The sequence below is a fragment of the Phyllobates terribilis genome, unplaced genomic scaffold, assembly GCF_046119375.1.
Source record: "Phyllobates terribilis strain yellow unplaced genomic scaffold, ASM4611937v1 Scaffold_11__3_contigs__length_659146591, whole genome shotgun sequence".
NCBI lineage: Eukaryota > Metazoa > Chordata > Amphibia > Anura > Dendrobatidae > Phyllobates > Phyllobates terribilis.
Genome location: NW_027362771.1, coordinates 281,836,151 through 281,853,780, shown reverse-complemented (window position 1 = coordinate 281,853,780; position 17,630 = coordinate 281,836,151). Strand labels below are relative to the sequence as shown.

Below are 17,630 nucleotides of genomic sequence, written 5' to 3'. Positions count from 1 at the left end.
ATCATGAATTAAAATCCTGCAAGGAACGTAAGGTCCCCCTGCTCACGCCAGCACGTGTCCAGGCCCGTTTTAAAGTTCGCCAATGACCATCTGCATGATCCAGAGGAGGCATGAGAGAAGGTCATGTGGTCAGATGAGACCAGAATAGAACTTATTGGTATCAATTCCAATGGCCGTGTTTGGAGAAAGAAGGATCAGCACAACCCCAAGAACGCTGTCCCAACTGTGAAACATGGTGGGGGGAAACCTCATACCTTGGGGGTGCTCTTCTGAAAAGGGGACAGGACGCTGCGCCTTATTGAAGGGAGGATGGATGGGGTCATGTATCGTGAGATTTTGGCCAACAACCTACTTCCCTCAGAGCATTGAAGATGACAATGACGAAAAACACACAGCTGGGGCAACTAAGGAGTGGCTCCATAAGAAGCATTTCAAGGTCCTGGAGTGACCTAGCCAGTCTCCAGACCTGAACCCAATAGAAAATCTTTGGAGGGAGCTGAAACTCACTGTGGCCCAGCGATGGCCCCAAAACCTGAAAGATCTGGAGAAGATCTGTATGGAGGAGTGGGCCAAAATCCCTGCTGCAGTATTGCAATTACAGAGGTCAGATGGCTCCTTTTAGTTCTTGACCAGGGTTGCACAACCAAGGTTTCTGTACCAAATATTTAAGTTCTGTTTTTCTATTGAATCAAATACTTAATTAATTTGCATTTCATTGCATGAAATATGTAAAAATCATACATCGTCATTTTTTTTGTTTAAGATTCTGTCTCTCACAGTTGAAGTGTACCTACCATAAAAATTACACACCTTTCCATTCTTTGTAGGTGGGGAAACTTGCAAAATCGGCAGTGTATCAAATACTTATTTTCCCCACTGTAGGTATTTGAGAGCAGTATATCCCACCTTGCCAAATGAGATAAGCAAGCATCTGCGGGTTATACCATTGTGCACGCGAATAGGGTTTTATGAGGACTATTGTAAAACTATATCTTGGCTCTTCCCTGCTAAAAGAAGCACTTTTGTTAATGTACTTACTAGAGATGGGAAAAGCTGTGAGCCCCTATGAATAGCTGATTACCTGCCATCATCCCAGGCTCTTCTTTTGATTCGCTGGACTGTCGTGATGTCATCAGTCACGGCCTGGCTTATCAAAAGATAGCACTGGGGAATGACCACGTAAACATCGATTCGCAGGGCTCAAATCCAGCGGTCATAGCATACTGACCTGGATGCTGGACCAGGGTCCTGCAAATCTACTCTCCCATCTCTAGCATAGACTCTTTTTGAAAACTTAAGGGGGTTATCCTTGACCCAAGTTAAAGTAATAACTTGTGTGTTTTTGCTGCGTTATAAGACAAAACGCAACTATTTATTATTTTTTTACTTTTTTTTTTTTTTTTTTTAGGAACTTTCACATTAAAAATAATAAAAAAAATATTTATGGAAAATTGCATTATGACATGTTAGAAACTACAATTTCTCTAGCATGCATACATTGTATTAAAATTAACCGTAGAAAATATAAAGAAAACTATAGCCAAGAGAAAAAGAAAAAGCTACAAAAAATAGAAGGCAACAAACAGAACCTGTCATCACGATTATGGCTATAATGGTGCAGTTATACAGATTCAATAGTACTGAAAGCTTCTGAAACCCAAACTTAAAATGCTGATTAAATAACCAGGAAGCGGATTTGTTCACTGAAGGTACAGGTGCTTCTCACAAAATCAGAATATCATCAAAAAGTTAATTTATTTCCGTTCAATACAAAAAGTGAAACTCATATATTATATAGAGTCATTACAGAGTGATCTATTTCAAGTGTTTATTTCTGTTAATGTTGATGATTATCGCTTACAGCCAATGAAAACACAAAAGTCATTATCTCAGTAAATTAGAATAATTAACAAAAAACTCACATGTAACCTCAAAGCTTTAAAAACAACATCTGTATTATAAATCATTAAACGGACTACATATATCAAACCTGTGCACACACAAAAGGAATACCCAAAGGGCAATTTTTACGTATTAGAAGGAATTGTTCTGAGGATTTTGATTTTCACAGACAGGCTGGAGACCTCAAACAGAGATTTAGGGAGAGGGGCTATCCGGCACATTTGTGACATGGAGCATATGAGTATGCAGGGAATCGGAGGAGGGATTCATTGCTGGAGGGAGAGGGAAGAAGGAAGATGAGGTGACAAGACAGGTACATTTGACAACAGGAAAGGACAGGTTTTTAACATTTTGAAAAAACACTGGGACATTCTACTATCTGACCTGGACATTAGAGGAAGTATTTCAGAATCTCCTAGTGTCACATTTAGGAAGGGATGATCGGTTAAAGATTGGCTGGTCCACAGTCTGTATCAGAAACCCAATCTAGGGGGTACATGGATGGATAGAAAAAGCTGTGTTTTTTTTAGATGCAATGATTGCAAAATGTGCGAGCGGATGGCCCCCGGAAAATCATTTACGAGTGCCTGTACGGGGAGCGTTTTCTTCATGCGCGAGACTTTTCAAACTGTAAAACTGAAGGTTTGATCTATAAAGCCACATGCACATGCCCACTCGACTACGTGGGTAAAACAGTAAGAGAATTTAGACAGAGTGGGGGAACACCTGGGTGATATACGGCATAAACGGGATATCCCAATAGCAAGACTTATAAATAGGGTTCATAATGGCAACATAAAAGATCTCATTTAATGTGATAGAAGTGGTAAAACGTAACATCAGAAAGGGGAACTATGATAAGCAAGTACTAAAAAAGGAAAGTGAGTGGATTTTTAGACTACAGAGTATCACCCAGGGGTCTAAATGAGACATTATCTTTTACTCCATTTTTGTAAAGGTTTAGTCTAAGCTATTCTCATTTTGTCCAAGTTTATGGTGATCTATGTCATGTGCTCTACCTGTCATGTTCTATGGGTTGTCTTTTTTTAGGACACCCTTATCAAACTATGTGACTGCATCTATATTTTTCTATTTGTACTTTCTCTATGTATGGATATATGAAAACTATATACACTATAAGCTTCTTCAGCATAGTATGATGGGTGTTGGTATCCTCTGCCAGTGTCATATTGTTATTGGTGATATAGCGCATGTAATTTATCTATGAATTTGCCTACACCATGTCCGTGTGATATTATTTGAATATAGTGCTGAGACAGGATAGAGAGGCATAAGGAGACCCATTATCCACTCCCTCTCTAAAGTTGCTAAAAGTTGTGTGGTCGAGTATTAATATATAATCACTCAGAGACAGGGACCGGAAATTTCGTCATATACCCGTAAACGATGCGTCCCACTATGTGGAACGCATACTTGGAGCGCACATCGGGTGCGCTCTGGAAGTGATGTGTGTGGAACGCATACTTGGAACGCACATCATGTGCGCACCGGAAGTGACGTATGGGAAACAGGAAGTAGCGCGGTCCGTCATGGTGGAGCATACGCCGATTGTATTTGGTGACACGTGAGATATCGAAAAAAGGAATCTATTAGGGAGTGGCTATAATATTTGGGGCACTTACCCACTATAGTCAGAGCCAATCAAATGGGAAAAGGGTTGTGTATATATATGACTATCCATGGGAGGCCGGGTGTTATCTCCCAGTCCTCTGACATTCATCATTGCGGACACAAGAATCCGTTACTACAAATATCTCTGTGGCAACATCACACATCTATCTGCCTCCAGAGGGACCAGTGTGTGGGGAAACACGTTGAGGCTAATACGCTTTTTGAGGAAATTATTATGGGACATTCATCTATAAGAATCATCTGAGAAGTCTTATTGACATTCCTTTATATATACTTTTTATGCTGGAGGCTGCACTGGATTGTAGTGCAGCATAGTGTGAGGGCTGTCCAGGGATAGCGAGGGACAGCCATCGGTGAGTGGGGGCGCCATACCGCCATCTTTAATTAGGGTGCCAACCCACGCTGTTAGGAAGGGAAAAGTGGCTAGATTGTTACATCAGAGGGTCTAGTGAGTGATCATAAGGGACTTGGTTTTTGGGTTTTTTTGCATATCAGTGAAATTAAGACTTATCGGTATGTTTTTAACATTTTAATGTGCACTTTTGTCACTTTACTTTTGAGGACACGTCTGAATATGTGTGATTTGGGTCTAGCTATCTGACTGCCACCTGGTGGGAGTGTCAGGAGCATTGTCCTATTCCATAAGGATATGGAATCTAGAGTGGAGAAAATGCTCCGGTAGTATTAATGTGTGTTTTTATATATGATTATTTGAAATCATTAATCAATACACTTTAGTATTGGCATGACAGCATTGAGGGATATCCTTCCCCTACGTATTGGGTGACCCATTAGTGCCCTCTGTGTGTTCACAGATTTGCTATATGTAGTCCGTTTGTTAATGATTTATAAATTTAATAAGATTGAGGAATCAAAGTCAGCTCACAAATAACCTCAAACCTTTAAAAACAACAAGACATTGAGATAAATAATGTGCTTATACTAATTAACAAAAAAACACCTGCAAAAGCTTCCTACGCGTTTAAAAAGGTCCCTTAGTCTGTTTCAGTAGGCTCCACAATCATGGGGAAGACTAGTGACTTGACAGATGTCCAGAAGGCAGTCAATGACACACTCCATAAGGAGGGTAAGCCACAAAAGGTGATTGCTGAATCCAAGCATATTAATGGAAAGTTGAGTGGAAGGAAAAAGTGCATAAGCAACCGGGATACCCGCAGCCTTGAAAGGATTGTTAAGAAAAGGACATTCAAAAATTTGGGGGAGATTCACAAGGAGTGGACTGCTGCTGGAGTCATTGCTTCAAGAGCCACCACACACAGACGTATCCAGGACATGGGCTACAAGTGTCGCATTCCTTGTGTCAAGCCACTCATGACCAATAGACAACGCCAGAAGCGTCTTACCTGGGCCAAGGAGAAAAAGTCCTGGATTGTTGCTCAGTGGTCCAAGGTGTTGTTTTCAGATGAAAGTAAATTTTGCATTTCATTTGGACATCGAGGTCCCAGAGTCTGGAGGAAGAGTGGAGAGGCACATAATCCAAGCTGCTTGAGGTCTAGTGTGAAGTTTCCACAATTAGTGATGGTTTGGGGAGCCATGTCATCGGCTGGTGTAGGTCCACTGTGTTTTATCAAGACCAAAGTCAGCTCAGCCGTCTACCAGGGAATTTTAGGCTGTGTGCCCACGTAGCATTTTTCAAGCGTATATGCTGCGGAATTTCCGCAGCGTAAACGCTTGAAAAACGCATGTATATCCGCACCCCATGGTCCCCAATGGGATTCCGCAAGTTCTATGCACATGTTGCGGATTTTTCCGCAGCGTTTATGCCGCGTTCAAAAATCCGCAGCATGTCATTTAATTTTGCGTTTCCGCAAGCGGAATTGCCTTAGTCCAATGCATAAAAAACGCAAGGCAATTCCGCATGTGGAAAACGCGTGATAAACGCGCGAAAAATGCGCGATAAACGCGTGCGGAATTCCGCATGCGTTTTTCCGGGAGAGGACTTGCATTTATGCAGCAGAAATTTTCTGCTTCATAAATGCAACGTGGGCACATAGCCTTAGAGCACTTCATGCTTCCCTCTGCCGACAAGCTTTTTGGAGATGGAAATTTCATTCTCCAGCAGGACTTGGCACCTGTCCACACTGCCAAAAGTACCAATACCTGGTTAAAAACAACAGGATCATTGTGCTTGACTGGCCAGCAAACTCGCCTGACCTTAACCCCATAGAGAATCTTTGGGGTATTGTCAAGAGGAAGATGAGACCCCAGACTCAACAATGCAGACAAGCTGAAGGCTGCTATCAAAGCAACCTGGGCTACCATAACACCTCAGCAGTGCCACAGGCTGATCACCTCCATGCCACACCGCATTGATGCAGTAATTGATGCAAAAGGAGCCCCGACCAAGTATTGAGTGCATTTACTGAACATACATTTCAGTAGGCCAACATTTCAGATTTTAAAAACATTTTTCAAGCTATTCTTATAAAGTATTCTAATTTACTGAGATAATGACTTTTGTGTTTTCATTGGCTGTAAGCCATAATCATCAACATTATCAGAAATAAACACTTGAAATAGATCACTATGTTTGTAATGACTCTATATAATATGAGTTTCACTTTTTGTATTGAAGAACAGAAATAAATTAACTTTTTGAGAATATTCACATTTTGTGAGAAGCACTTGTATCTATTGAATCTGTATTATGGCCATATCCTTATGCATGGTAAAGTAATCATAATGACAGGTTCTCTTTAACTTACCTAAAGCGGTTTGCTACAATTCTACATATGACCTTTAGGTCTGCCCCCTTTTCTTCAGTTATGTTTCATAGTAGAAATCAACCAATAGCAGATTATGCTGTATTCCGTTTTCCAGGTTATACATGTCTTTATTCAGGGCAGTTGAGTATGGTAAAGTGCTGCTTCTACGGCACTAAATTCTCTAAGCATCACGACTAGCCTCTTAAGTGGTGGGAATATTCCTGATGCCAATAGAAACCAGCTGAAGGTAAAGGTTATATCCAGGCATCCTGGATCTTATGTGGACAGCAACTCAGAATGGAAATAAAGCTTAGATCTAGATAAGGTCTGATATACTCGTGAGTTCTGCTTTTTACTCTTAATATAGGGCTCTCTTAGTGAATAGTGTAGAGATGCTATCAGACGCAATAGCTGAAAGTGATGATTGTCGATGCCCAGTTCAGTCTGTGGTATGTGTTCCTGAAGGTCAAAAATATCTGTTAGACCCAGTGTGGACAGTACGTGGCGCTCCAGCACCAGAGAAGATATCCTGAGTTCACTTCTGCCGTATTTCAGCACATGGCACAATAACTTTTCTGCAGTTTGCACAGTTCTGACTGCTCCATCTGATGGCACAAAATGAGCAATCCCTCCATTAACCTGCAATAAATGATAAGAGCTTGTAAAATCTTGTGGGGGTCGGCTGCTCACCAGAGCCCATCTACACTTGTTACAGGAGAGCTGTTTGAAGGCTTCTCTCACAACCCAGCCTGCCATGTACATTTCGGAGTTATGAAGGGTCACATCCAACAGTCTGGACTGGTAGGCATGGCAGGACAGTTCAATACTTGTTTCTTCAAATGGAGAAGGAATGAGATGTGGAAAACTAGTAAAACCGTGTCCTATCCTACTCGCACAGCTGAGGTCATTCTTTATATTTGCATCGACAAATCCACATTGTGACAACAGCTTCCCGACTGTGTGAGTTACATCAAGTGCTGTAAGGCTTGTATTTGAACCACCTAAAAGAGAGGGAGGGGGGAACACAATTTGAGAAATCAATTATGATGACAATGTGATCTATAACTGTTCAAATTACATAAGTGTAAGGCCTGATGGTCAACATTTTGTGTGCCGTGTTTTGGCGAAGCCTAAATGGAGGAATAATATATAGAAAAGGGGTTTTTTTTGCCCAATTCCAGTTTTGACAAAAAAAAAACAACATACCAAAACTACACTTTGTTTGCCTTCCACTGAGACTGGTGTTCTGATCCTACATCCAATATGGCCACCACAGTTGCATAGGGAGCAGTGGCAAGTTTGATCCAAGCCTCCAAAACACAGGTAAGACGGGATAGTTGGTTCAGACTTAGTCACTACTCCACATGCCACTGCCATCTTGGATGCAGGATGAGTGAAACGCTGTTCAGCACAAAGGAGGCAAGGTGAGGGCACCATGTAGGGGTGACTGTACAGGAGAAATGTTTGTTCCCTGTATGGCACATTCCGGCAAGACTGAACAGCCAGGCAGACCTGAGCTTCCTAATTCTCATATTCTTTGGAGTCCCAGAGGTCAGACAACAGCTAATGACAACCAATAATGAACCAATTTATTTTCGCAGTATTAAAAGACGGAAATACTTCTTTATCAAGTAAAGATATAATATTCATCATACTAATACCCTGCATGTTAACAGTATAGAAAACTATTTGCACTAAACTAATTTGAGTTTTGAAATAAAAAAGTTCTCAATTACACTGTTTACGGCATGCCCCATCTCCAGTGTCTTCCCGCCACTTATTAATATTGTATTACAGATGCTTAGGTAAACCAGGCATGAAACACTACCTGTGCGCCTCACACTGTTAATAAACTCCTTGAAGTGATGGGTTCCAAACCTATACGTAGTGATGCAGTCATGATCCATCATTAGACGTGGTAACAATTCACTGAACGAAGCAATATTCACTAGGAGACCAATAGTACACCAGGCCCTAGGACAAGAACCAGCAGAGAAGTTCATTACAGTCTGCCGGAGACATTTACACAACCACTATTTCCATCAGTGCTTTATGCCAAAAATGGGAGTGGATCTAATCAGACATAGGCTTCAGAGCAGCGTTGTGCCATACAATATATCCATGTGATGAACGCCATATAGAAATCTTAGCGGAGTGCAATTAGAAAAATTCAACCATAAAAAAAAAAATATGTTATGGGTCTCAGAATGTGTTAAAACAAGAATGATTGTTACTCTGGTAGGGTGGTTTCACTTAAAAAAAAATGCAAAGCAAAAAAAGTTAAAAGGGGTTTTCTGGATCTAGAATTATTATTTTTTTTTTTTTTACAATGTGTTTAAGAACTAACTGTAATTGCTAAGTACCTTACTGTCTTGTGCCCGGCGCCAATCTCTTCTGCCACATCACAGTCACAGACCGCTCCTTCCGGTGACTCAGCAGCTTCCGCTGATGTCACTTCGACAGGGCAGCGGCTTCTCTTCAATTCTGCTGTGTTGACAGGATGTGACTGTCGTTTGCATGTTGATTGACAGCTGAATTCCCACAATCAGGCAGTGGCAAGCCAGCTGTCAATCAGCATGACACTGGCAGTCACATCCCGTCTACAGAGCAGCACAGAAGAAGAGCTACTCTGTTGACTTGGAGATGCTGAATCGCCGGCAGGAGCGGCCTGTGACTGCTCTGAGCCAGGTACAACAGGCACGTAGTTAGCTACTACCTGCCTGTTATTTTTTATTATGTGCTTTAACAGTCCTGGATAACCCCTTTAATGTGCTGATCTTCCTGAAAAATGCTGTAAACAGATGTTAGATGATAGTCAGTAAGTCAATATTAATATTATACCCTGCAAAGTGTCCATTTAAAACCGTTATGTCTGAATAAGGCTGGTACACTGCAACATGTGCTGCACAACAGCAATTTTTTAAAAAAATTGCACAAAAAAAAAACAAACCACCTGTGCAACTTTATTATTTTAGAGCAAAACCAAAATAAATGAACTGGAGTATAAGTTGGTATACCGACAAAACCTAAGATAGAAACAAAATGAACATATACCCCGCTATAAGTTAAGTAAAAAGCAATAGTGCATATGAATAACATGGGGTACTAAATAAACACTGTTTTTGATTAAAAAAAAAAATGTAAAAGCCATCCCACCAGCAACAAGGTGTACCCAATTGGGACAGTCCTAACCTCTAGTATTAAAACCTTACCATGTGTCAAAAATGACTTTAATGTGAAAAAGGGCTGAGCAGAACCGGGGTCTGACTATAGACACCCAGCAATGGGAAGCTATATAAACATAATGTCCAGCTCTAAAAATGGGAGACCACATCAGGGTATATGTTCATTTTGTTTCTATCCTAGGTTTTGTTTGATTATTTGAGAGCTGTGATTTCTCTATCGCTTCATTGGGGGACACAGGACCATGGGTGTATGCTGCTGTCGCTAGGAGGTTGACACTATGCAAAAAAAGGAAAATGGCTCCTCCTCCGCAGTATGCACCCGCCTACAGGCTCCAAGTTCACCAGTTTAAGCTTAGTGCCTGTAGGAGGTAGACCTGGATCCTTCTGATCCAACCCTGTTGTGTTTTATTAATGTTTTGTTTTTTCTTTCCGATACAGCTCTTCAGGCTAACAGGGCACATTGCGTCCCCTGTTAACCCACTAGCGACCGAGAGAGCAATGTGGCTACCCCCGCATCGCCCACTCTCGGACCCGCGGGGCAGGACTTATCCCGTCACCTTAAGGTGTTTCAGGGTGATCTCGGTGGCCAGTCCTAGCCTGTTCCCCACCCCAGCCCCCTCCTCGGAACGGCCTGGGAGGGAGACTGTGGTCTCTGCGGATGACCTTCCCCCAGTTGTCTGGGGTTGACACCGTCTCCTGCACTGTCCAAGACCGGACAGTGCAGGAAGGAGGAAAAGCCAGGATCCCCCTCCTATCCAGGAAGGCATCCTGAGACCATCCTCAGGAGGTGAAAGGAACGGACGATTACCGGACTCAGCTACTGACTCTCAGCTGCAGGTACCAGCCCCCGGTCACCCCCCCCCCCCCCCCTCCAAACATGACGCATTAACAGCGCTTCCCTGGGCCACTTCCTCCTTCTTCCCCCTTACGCGCGGCAAATCTGCAGCGCTTTTTCTCTGATGGGTGGGGCGTGTCCTGTGGGCGGTCCCGCTCAGACGTCCATCCGCCCTCTCCTATTTCACCAATCAGGACCGAGGGGCATAGTGACGCTTCAGTCACGCCTTCGTGCCTTTCCGCGGACCTATCATCGGGGAGCCTCTCAAGCCCGCCCCCCTTCCCATCTGCCTATCGGAGCCTCGCGCGCTCAGTCATCAACGAGCGTCCCTGCACCGACGCCATCGCTCTGCCGCTCGCAGCTCCCTACTCCGCCGGCACCTACTGCGACCAGCTCCACCCTCTCCTTCGGAGCCTTCAGGGGGACACGGGACCGCTCCTCCGCAGGATCGGGTAGGCTCTGTCCGCACAGCTCTGTCCACACACAAGCCCCCCATCCCTCACTGCTCACAGCGCTCCCCTCTGCAGTATCCCTGGTCAGGCACATATGCCCAAACCCAGGGAGCCCTCAGTCCGTCCCTCTCACATTGTCACATACTACGCCTGTGCTCGTTGCGGTACTAAGTGGCCCACAGGTCTCACTATGCCCTTCTGCTCGACCTGCAAACCTCCCGCCATGCTGGCACCCCAAGATCCCACCGCCGCTCAGGATGTGGTAACCCCCCTCCCCTCCGGAGTGGGCTGTTGCTATGTCAGTCTGTCTCTGACCTCACCAAGGTTTCTCAATCTCTGGTGCAGGTCTTAGAACGCTTGCCTGAACATTTGCCTATGTTATCCACGGCCACCAGCGCTCCGAACGTCCCCACAGACGATTCGCAGCTCTCCAGACTCCAAGATGCTCCCTGCGTCTCACACCTCCTCCCCGGAGGTTGCCCCGGGATCTAACTCGGCTTCAGATTCAGACTCTGGTTCTGACTCTGACCAGCATTCCAAGGTCCAGGACATAATAGACAGCCTTATAACGGCTGTCAATCAGACTCTGCAGGTTACAGAAGACGAGAGCCCGTCCCGGGACTACTCAGTTTCCTTCAAAAAGATTAAGCGTCCCGCACGCACGCACTTTTTCTAACCATGCAGAATTTGACAGCGTTTTTCAAAAGCAGTGGCAGCATCCAGAAAAGTGCTTTACAGGAAAGAAACAGCTAAACGTCCTATACCCATTTAACAACGACCTTGTCAGCAAATGGACGGAGTCACCATCTGTGGACCCTCCCGTCTCTCGCCTTTCCGCCAAGACGGTACTGTCTCTTCCGGATGGTTCCTCCCTTAAGGATACCACGGATAGACAAGTTGAGGCCCTCTCTAAGTCAGCCTTTGAGGCTGCGGGCACCTCTCTTTGCCCTTCCTTCGCCTCAACTTGGGTATCAAAAGCGGTGTCCGCAAGAGCCAAACAACTCAGACAGGGCATCCTAGCAGGAGCCCCCCCCCCCGGACGATCTAGCCAACTTAGCCGATCAAATCGGCCACGCCGGGAAATATCTGCTTACGGCGTCCCTCGACTCCGCTGCATGCTCAGCCCGGGTTTCCAGTAATCTCGTTGCCTTACGTAGAATTCTTTGGCTCAAAGCCTGGAACGCCGACCCGGCTTCCAAAAGATCTTTAACTAATCTTCCTTTTCAAGGTTCCAGGCTGTTTGGCTCCAAGCTAGATCAGATCATCTCTGATGCTACTGGGGGGTAAAAGCACCTCCCTCCCCCAGCCCAGACACAAACGCCCTTTTCCTAGGAGACGTCCCCTTCAGTGCCGGTCTTTCGTCAGTTCGCTCAACCGAACCCCTCCTCTCAACAGGACCGTACTCCAGCACAGCGGGACAGTCGTAAACCCTCCTTTAGGCCCACGCCTAACTGGCGCCCAAGGAGTCGCTCTTCCAAGTCCTCTGGATCACGATCTCGATCCAACAGGTTTTCCTCAACATGACGGGTCACTCCCACCTGGGACCTCTCCCAGGGTGGGCGGCCGTCTCCTCCTATTCACAGATTCTTGGCTCCCGGCAATAGAGGATGCCTGGGTCAAAGAAATTGTGACTTCCGGCTACAAAATTGAGTTTGATTCCAGCCCACCATCACGTTTCCTCAGGTGCCGCCCCCCACAACCATCTCTGCTTCCCGGTTTTCTCCAAGCCATCAGTTCTCTTCTACGCTCAGGAGTCATAGTCCCGGTTCCCGTTCAGGAAAGGTTTTCCGGTTTTTACTCAAATCTCTTCGTCGTCCCAAAAAAGGACGGCTCACTACGTCCGATTCTGGACCTCAAACAGCTAAACCGACATGTACGCATCAGACAGTTCAGGATGGAGTCCCTGAGGTCGGTAATTGCCTCAATGGAGGCCGGGGAATATCTATGTTCAGTGGACATTCAGGATGCATACCTCCACATCCCAATCTGCGCGTCACATCAGAGGTTCCTACGCTTTTCCTTCAAGAACGCGCATTACCAGTTCACTGCCCTCCTTTTCGGCCTCGCCACAGCCCCGAGGGTTTTCACGAAGGTGATGGCGACAGTTATGGCCATTCTTCGAACAAGGGGAATTGTAATCATACCCTACCTCGACGACCTGTTAATCAAAGGCCCCACGTTCAGGGACTGTCTCTACAGTCTCCAGATCACCTTGAACACTCTCTCCCGGTTAGGCTGGCTGATCAACATGGACAAATCCTCCCTGGTCCCATCCCAACATTTAACCTTCCTAGGGATGCAGTTTGACACGACCCGTGCCCGGGTCCTCCTTCCAAGGGAAAAGATGAACTCCCTACGACAGGGAATCCATATCCTCTCCGACCCAGGTCCACACTCCCTTCACCTATGCATGAGTGTCCTGGGAAAGATGGTAGCAGCCATGGAGGCAGTTCCTTTTGCCCAGTTCCATACCCGCTCCCTTCAACTAGCCCTTCTCTCAGCTTGGGACAAGAAACCGTCATCTCTAGATCGACGCATCAAGTTGCCTCGCCAAGTAAGACGGTCACTAACCTGGTGGTCCCGCCCTTCTTCCTTCAGACCCGGGAGATCATTACTTCCGCTTCGCTGGCAGGAAGTCACGACCGATGCCAGTCTCATCGATTGGGGGGCAGTCTTTCTACAACACACGGTCCAAGGCCGGTGGAGTCCCCACGAAGCCTCCCTCCCCATCAACATTCTGGAGATAAGGGCGATTTACCTGGCGTTGCGTCACTGGCAGAAGATCCTGGCAGGGTTCCCAGTTCGTGTACAATCTGACAATGCCACAGCTGTGGCATACATAAACCATCAGGGAGGAACACGCAGCAAGCCCATCCTATAGGAGGTGGCAAGAGTGCTACTTTGGGCCGAGAAGATGGTCCCGGCAATCTCAGCAGTTCACATTCCAGGGGTCGACAACTGGACGGCCGACTTTCTCAGTCGGCAGGGCCTCTCCTCAGGAGAATGGTCTCTCCATCTCGAGGTGTTTCACCAAATCTGCTTACGGTGGGGCACACCAGACGTCCACCTCATGGCGTCCCGGTTAAACCACAAGGTTGCGGCCTTTGTAGCTCGGTCCCGCGATCCACTAGCAATCGCCCAGGAAGCGCTAGTCATTTCATGGTCATAGTTCCAACTGCCCTATCTCTTTCCACCTCTACCTCTGATCCCTCGAGTCATCAAAAAGGTCAAGACAGAGGGAGTACCAGTTCTTCTAGTAGCACCAGATTGGCCCAGACGAGTCTGGTACGCAGATCTGGTAAATTTGCTTGTCGACTCCCCCTGGAGACTACCAGACCGTCCAGACCTCCTCTCTCAGGGTCCTATTCTTCATCGGAGTTCTCGTTCTCTGAATTTAATGGTATGGCCGTTGAAGCCGCGGTGTTGAAAACGGCGGGCTTTACTGACAATGTCATTCAGACCCTAATTAACGCCAGAAAACCCGCTACCTCACGCTTATACTACAGAACTTGGAGAGCCTTTTTTCGTCACTGCGAACAGGATCAGCTTACTCCTATGTCCTTTTCTTTACCAGTCATTTTTGCCTTTCTTCAGTCCGGCCTAGAGGCGGGACTATCTCTCTCAGCACTCTCAAGGGCCAAGTTTCGGCCTTGTCCATTCTATTCCAACGTAACTTAGCTAGCCGTCCTCAGGTCAGGACCTTTCTACAAGGGGTGGCCCACCTGGCGCCTCCCTATCGCCCTCCAGTGGAACCATGGGACCTTAATATGGTCCTAACCGTCCTACAACAGCCTCCGTTTGAACCCATTCAGGACATTCCAGCCTCTCTTTCCTGGAAGGTGGCTTTTCTGGTGGCGGTTACCTCTATTAGAAGGGTCGCAGAACTCGCAGCCCTCTCTTGTCGGTCACCTTTTCTGGTATTCCATCAAGACAAAGTAGTGCTCAGGCCGGTGCCTTCTTTTTTTACCAAAGGTGGTTTCCGCTTTTCACATCAATGAGGACATTGTTTTGCCTTCCTTCTGCCCTGCTCCAGTGCACCCACGGGAGAAGTCCCTGTATAAACTGGACCTGGTCAGAGCTCTACGTGTGTACCTTTCCAGAACGGCCTCCTTTCGGCGCTCAGATGCCCTTTTCGTCATCCCTGAGGGGCATCGCAAGGGTCTCCCTGCTTCCAAGTCAATCATCGCCCGTTGGATACGTTCGACCATCTTGGAGGCACATCGCATCTCGGGCAAACCTCCCCCTCCCGGGGTAAGGGCTCACTCTACCAGGGCGGTGGGGGCCTCTTGGGTGGTCCGCCATCAGGCTTCGGCCTCTCAAATCTGCAAGGCCGCAACGTGGTCTTCTCTTCACACCTTTTCAAGGTTTTACAAGGTCCACACTTATTCTTCGGCTGATGCCAGTCTTGGACTGAAGGTCCTGCAGGCGGCAGTTGCCGAAGTCTGACCTAGTCTGTGACTATCTTCTGTTCTCCCACCCAAGGGACTGCTTTGGGACATCCCATGGTCCTGTGTCCCCCAATGAAGTGATAGAGAAAGAGGGATTTTTGGTACTCACCGTAAAATCTCTTTCTTGGAGGCTTCATTGGGGGACACATGTCCAAACACAGGGAGGGTGCTATGTACTGTTGGCCCTATTGGGCATCTCGTTTAGTTTTTCACAATTGTGCCCCGTTGGGCATTACATAGTTGGTTATTTTGTGCTTCTCCTACTGCTCTAGCCACTAACTGGTGAGCTTGGTGCCTGTAGGCGGGTGCATACTGCGGAGGAGGAGCCATTTTCCTTTTTTTGCATAGTGTCAGCCTCCTAGCGACAGCAGCATACACCCGTGGTCCTGTGTCCCCCCCAATGAAGGCTCCAAGAAAGAGATTTTATGGTGAGTACCAAAAATCCCTCTTTTGCCTCTAAAGAAAAAAATCAAAAGTTGCATTCAACTTATATTAAAGTCTAGGGCAAGCGAGCACCATACGACCAACAGAAAATCCAAACACATTTGCGCCTCAATGTCATGGTCACAATAGGAAATCAATAAATGTTATATTGCAATTTGACACGGATTTCAGTGTTGCCCTACCCCTAAAAAATGTAAACCTCCCTCCCCATCCCCACAAAAAATGCATGAAAATGAGGATATTATAATCTAAAGAAATACTATATAAATAAAATATAAGGGCAGTTTTGCACAGAAACCAAACCAAAAGTGGATTAAAAATGGTTTAAAAAAAAAATGTAATAAATGGATAACACCACAACATAAGTCATTGCATTTTCAATTATTATTCATGCGACCATGACACACTTGTATACAAATACCAGATTTTTAGACTTCCTTTCTAAGCTCTTAGAGATATGTATATGTGTGATTTTTAGTTTAGCAATTTAAACGAATACAAAAATCTTAAAATTAATACAAAACTTTAGCTAGCATGAATTTTTTTACCTCGATGTTTGGAAAAGGAACTTATTGTCACAAGTTGTAAGAGTCAATAAGTATTCACGGGTCTCCTTCAGGATTTGAAGTTTTTGCTCTAAATTATTCTGATTTATGGCGCCTTTGTCACCTTGCAGTCGCACGCTGCTGCTATTGCAGATATCAAATAATCTACCAATGATCTGCAAATAAAAGCACAAGACAAAATCTCAAAGTGTTCATCATAACAGCAGTGAAGAACAGTAAGAGCAGAGAGTTATTACCTAAATGATGACAAAATCCAGGAAAAGGTATCAACAACCTGCAGCACAACAGCTGCCTGACCGAGTGTGGCTGGCAAAGAAAACTAATATTTATCATTTCCTCAGCTGAAGTATCGAAGGTTGCTCACCTCCGCTTTAGAAGATTTTACACTGATTAACTAGGGCCTTACAATTCGGTTTAGACGCTTGACTTCCAGAGTCGGACGGAGTGAACCGCCCTTCTTTGGCACCATGAAAAGATTAGAATAAAAATATGAAAAGTGTTCTTGAGCAGGAACCGGCACGATAACTCCTGCCTGGAGGAGAGGAAATGGCTTGAAAGAAGCCTGGGACATGAAAAAACATCATCTTGTGGGGTCAGGATTCTATTTTGTAGCTGGAGGTCACAATCTATCTGACCCAGGCATCGTCGACTACGGATGGCCACGCTTCCCGGAAGAGCAGAAGAAGGCCACCCACCCTGAGAGGACTCCCAGGTGGGGGTGACCAGTCATGCAGAAGAGACTCTATTAGAGCAGGACCCAGAGAGCTTTGAAGAATGGCCCCTTGAGCACCAGGTAGGAGCGGGCTTGAAGGAAGGGGGTCCTTCTCTCCTGTTGGGCAGAGGTCCCAGGGGAGGAGAAGTGACTAAAGGAACGAAACTGTAGAGAACGTCTCCTAGTGAAAGGACGTTTTGGCTTAGGCTGAGGGAGACCGGTGCTTTTACTGCTGGTAGCGTCCAAAATGAGCTGATCCAGCTTAGACCCAAACAGTCTAGAATCCTGGAAGGGAAGCTTGGTAAGCACTTCTTGGAAGCTGGGTCTGCGTTCTAGGCCTTGAGCCTATGCCTGGAAAAAATATTGCTGGTAACATGGGCTGAACAGCTGGCAGCATCCAGAGACGTGGAGAGTAAATATTTACCTGCGTGGGCAGTTAGGTCCGCAAGGTCAGCCAGTTCATCTGGGGAGGCGGCTGATAAGATACCCTGCCGGAGGAGCTTTGCCCACACTGAAACTTGGCTACCCATGTGGAAGCGAAGGCGGGATAGTCTGCCTGTCAGTGGAGTCCTTGAGAGAGAATCCATTGGGCCGAGATGGAACTGTCTTGGCGGACGGACTGAAGACCGGCAGAAAGCGACTCTGTTCACTTGTTAATAAGGTCCGGACTAAAAGGGTATGGAATGTCTAGTTGTTTTCTACCAGAG

At 45.9% G+C, this 17,630-nt stretch overlaps 2 protein-coding genes across 5 annotated transcripts in view; one reads left to right on the top strand and one right to left on the bottom strand.

Moving 5' to 3' along the window:
- Positions 1 to 17,630, top strand: part of MCM10 (minichromosome maintenance 10 replication initiation factor) — a 178,025-nt gene that overhangs the window by 58,408 nt on the left and 101,987 nt on the right. The window lies entirely within an intron of this gene.
- THAP9 (THAP domain containing 9) overlaps positions 6,164 to 17,630 on the bottom strand; it is a 40,836-nt gene continuing 29,369 nt past the window's right edge. For 2 of the 3 annotated variants that reach the window (XM_073652380.1, XM_073652379.1), the window contains exons 8-10: positions 16,194 to 16,366; positions 8,110 to 8,255; positions 6,165 to 7,282 (exon numbers count right to left, since the gene is read on the bottom strand). In XM_073652380.1, coding sequence (XP_073508481.1) covers positions 6,558 to 7,282; positions 8,110 to 8,255; positions 16,194 to 16,366 — 1,044 coding nt within the window. In that variant the 3' untranslated portion in view covers positions 6,165 to 6,557. Of the gene's footprint in view, positions 7,283 to 8,109; positions 8,256 to 16,193; positions 16,367 to 17,630 lie in introns of all 3 variants that reach the window. The other variant, XM_073652381.1, reaches the window with a different exon arrangement.